Source organism: Opisthorchis viverrini (assembly GCF_000715545.1).
Source record: "Opisthorchis viverrini unplaced genomic scaffold opera_v5_146, whole genome shotgun sequence".
In the NCBI taxonomy this organism is placed as follows: Eukaryota; Metazoa; Platyhelminthes; class Trematoda; order Opisthorchiida; family Opisthorchiidae; genus Opisthorchis; species Opisthorchis viverrini.
In genome coordinates this window covers 429,701-433,439 of record NW_008751801.1, presented here as the reverse complement: position 1 = coordinate 433,439, position 3,739 = coordinate 429,701, and the positions used below count along the sequence as shown (strand labels likewise).

General features: G+C 46.7%; 1 protein-coding gene across 1 annotated transcript in view; it reads left to right on the top strand.

The window, feature by feature from the left end:
• T265_06742 (hypothetical protein) overlaps window positions 1–3,739 on the top strand; it is a gene marked incomplete at both ends in the record, with an annotated part of 15,461 nt that overhangs the window by 2,511 nt on the left and 9,211 nt on the right. The window contains one exon of the mRNA XM_009172087.1: window positions 1,686–1,846. Within this exon, the coding sequence (XP_009170351.1) occupies window positions 1,686–1,846 (161 nt within the window). The remainder of the gene's footprint in view (window positions 1–1,685; window positions 1,847–3,739) is intronic.

The following is a 3,739-nucleotide window of genomic DNA, read 5'->3' as shown; positions in this document are numbered from 1 at the left end:
TCAGTGAATTAACGAGCGGTGATCTACCTTTCAGACTACGACGGGATAGAAGGTATCTAGGAACATGTCAAGGAAGATTCCAGGAAGGAGATCGATTTGGATTTGTTGTGGTGGTAATAACTAACTGTACCAACGAACTGTGAATTGTATCATATCGCCTATTCTCACTCACTTGATTTAATTACTTTGAACTGGTATTTGCTAGCGTTATCCACTACAACCCTGCAACTCGGTGGCTTGTGGATACCCCGAATCCAGGACTGGTATTTGCTAGCGTTATCCACTACAACCCTGCAACTCGGTGGCTTGTGGATACCCGCACCGAATCCAGGACCAACACTGCGCAACCAAAACTGAGAAGAAACCGATAAGGAGGTCAGCTCAGCAATCGTACTTTTATCTTCAATCTCTTTTCAGAGACCGCACAACTCAATGGAATGCGAGCCCAGCTCACAGGCGATAGCATTCTGTTGCCTGGTTCCTTTTAGTGCACGAACGTTAGGTGCTGAACCAAGCATCGGGGATTCAAGGAGGATTTCGAGGTGTCTGCGGCCGTGACAGTCCATTCAACTGTATATATCGCAAGTAATGGTGACGGGATGAGGAAGGAAAAATCAAGCATGTGAAACAGTAAGAAAGTAGGCGTCAGAAGTGATTTATTTTTCGTTTAATTACCCTGCTTTATACAGCAAGTAGGGTAGCTCGTCAGACGGTACCATGTAACGGACAATGTGCATGAGATTTTTGGATGTATATTTCATGATTGTATGTGGTGTCGGATTCTGCCAAGGCGCCTACACCTGAAATGGGGACACTTAGGGTCCTCATTGAAAGTCTTTTGCTCGAAAATCCAATAGCAAGGTAGCGGTGTTTTGTGGGAACTACAGGTGCATTACAACCTTTATAGAACAAGTCGCCACACGTGTTACAGCCGTCAACCTGAAGAACCAGAGGACTGTGTTAGTCATAACCACTGACCAAGCTGGTGAGAAGGGTTTTGCGTGTAGCATGTACAGTCCTTAGTACAGCTCAGTGAGCTATGGAGGAGCAAAAATTGCCAAAACGTGGTAAGGTTAAGTCAATTTGTGACGGCTTTTACTGGCTTTGGTCGGCTCTGGTCTCCAGTGGCCAGCCGGATGGAGCAACCGAAATAATCTCCAGGTTTTCCCAGCTTTTAGCGCCCCGAAATTCCTTAGCCCTCCGTACGCACCAGGCTTCAAAGTGAGCGCGCACGCTACGCTTCAGTTGACGTCCGATAATTCGTCAGGATTATGTACGGGACTGGAAAGAACATTTCTTCGGGATTCAAGCAGCGCTACTGTGTCCTGGGCGAGACGAATCAGTGGCTAGAGCAAGAATTTACTGACCGGAAGGTCCGTGATTCGAATCCGACCTGTGACTCTCGACTTCCCTTGCCTAGGCTTGGTTAACCTTGCAGTACCCCAGCTCTTGTGCTTCCTTCGGTTCACCTGGCAACTAGGCACCGAAAGGGTGCTACGTTTTTTCCAAATATGTCTTAGGTTCAGTGCTTCAGTGGATTTGATAAAACCGTTCAACAGGCGAAATCCCCAGCACTGTGAGATGTATTGATCTGGTGCCAATGCGAATTGGCATCTAACAGCGGAGTAGTTACAAGAGTTCAGAAGACGATTCTGATGATTTTTTATAATTTCACTATTTGCCAGCCTCTCATCTGCTAAGATATTCGTTGCTCCTTTGTCGGCTGTGAAAAGCGAAGAGCAAAGCGACTCCGGAAGTCATTGTAGCATCCACATAAATCCCCAAGTATTTGTGAGACAGTTGTTGGTAACACTGTTGGTAACCGATGGTGATGTGGTTGCTTTGGGTAGGTGACTGACACATTGTCGGAGGACACGAAGTGACCGGACGAATTTGGTTATTTCGTAGGTTAGTACTGCAAGGAAAGTCTGTGTTTCACACATCTGGAGCAGTTGTTCACCGTTACCCATTCGTACCAAGCCCAATCTAAGCCGAACAATCAATCAGGTATCACACGTGCTAAGTCTATCCACCCTAGCAACTACGATACTCGAGCTTTTAGCCTGCCGTCACAGGACACTTGAAGTCTCATGAAGGTTGTTTTCTGTGACGCTAGAACTACAGTCGTTTGGGGCGTAAAAAGTCACAATGAAAAACGGCCAACTTTCCACTTGAGACCCCTTCACGGACGTTGCCAGACAGATCACACAAAGGCGACTATCTTCAACTATCCAATCTAGCAATGATCCTCCGTCTGGATGACTTGGAACGATTCCGACCATTATACATCCTGCTACAGTGGCCTATGGATCGTCAGCGACAACTAATGGGAAGCGTGTAGAGGGACCGCACAGTTAACTCAATCACTGTACTTGCTGTTTAGTTGATACACAGCACAAGCGCGTCTAGTGTGACAGCAAGAGCAGTTTTTTGTTCTGCTCGCTTTGCATTGTGAACATCGAAAGACAGACAGCCCGGGCGTCAAGGCTTGCTGAATGATTATCAGACACCAGAAGCTGTTGGTGCCTGCTAGGGTGCATATGTTGCGGTCAAGAAGGATGCACGACGAATAGGATCGTCACTCCTCAAACGAGGAATTAGTATTGGAGTGAATAGAGGAATGAATAGGGGAAGTAATTTAAACGTAAAGAAGGAAAGCGTTAGCAGTATCCTGTTTCCGGTTACTCACCCTGCTGTATGAAACAAGAAAACCTGACCGATGACACAAGGCAGTGGTTGATATGACGTGATAGTATCCTCAATTGTAGGAACCATGGTTTATTGCGACCTGGGATACTACCGAGGTTCCCAAACCTCGGAAAGCGCAAGTGAACTTTTTCGAAGAACAGCAGAAGAACAGGCGCCCGGACCCTAACCTGGAGGGTCAGGCTGGTCAGAGCTCTAAGCACTGAACAAAATGGCATGAGACTGTGAGTGTCGCCTGGGCACCACTCAGTAAAACCTGATTGGTCATGGAAGCGCACCGTCACCAACGCGGTAAGGCCCAGTGTTATTGTCCCAGTATAATTTACTTTGTATACCAAAAAAATACCAGTATGACACGAGGTGCAGTGTATGGATAGGTGTTGGCCTACTTTACGCTTGAGTACAGGCATCACAGAGCACTACTGTTCATCTGCAAAGTGGTAAAACATTGACATTATTCTGAGCTTTGAACGTTCCCACTGCATGCTGGAGGTGCAACGGAGAGACGGATTGCCTCGTGTGCCAAACGCGAGAGCCAGAAAAGGCAAAATGAAGCATCCGCCTGGCGCCTGTAACCCAGCCAAGGCAATCCAAAAGTGCTAAGTCAGCTATGTTCATTGTCCGCATCGGGCTTTGAAGCTCGGTATGACTGACTCCTCTACCGATAGGCTGAGTTGATAAGGGGGGATACTAGCCGCTATCTTTGTCAGAAAGCTCGAGATAGTTCAGTGGCTTGGACTTACCGCAAGTTTCATGTTTCATGTTTCATGTTTTGGACCTAACCTCAGCTTCTCGATTGTTCTTGATTTAGTTTGGGCAAACTGGCAGCATCTCATTTTTCGTAATTTCTTCACATGACAGGGCGCCGAAAGGTTGTCATAGGTGGACAATTAGCACTACGTTTGACAGGAAAATCAAAAATCAGCAAACATCAGAGGCCATATTGTGGAAATTTATTTGGTGGAAGCCAGAATTAGTTCACACTCGACAGTCTCAGTGTATTGTTGCAGTGGTCTGGCTACCCAATAAGTTA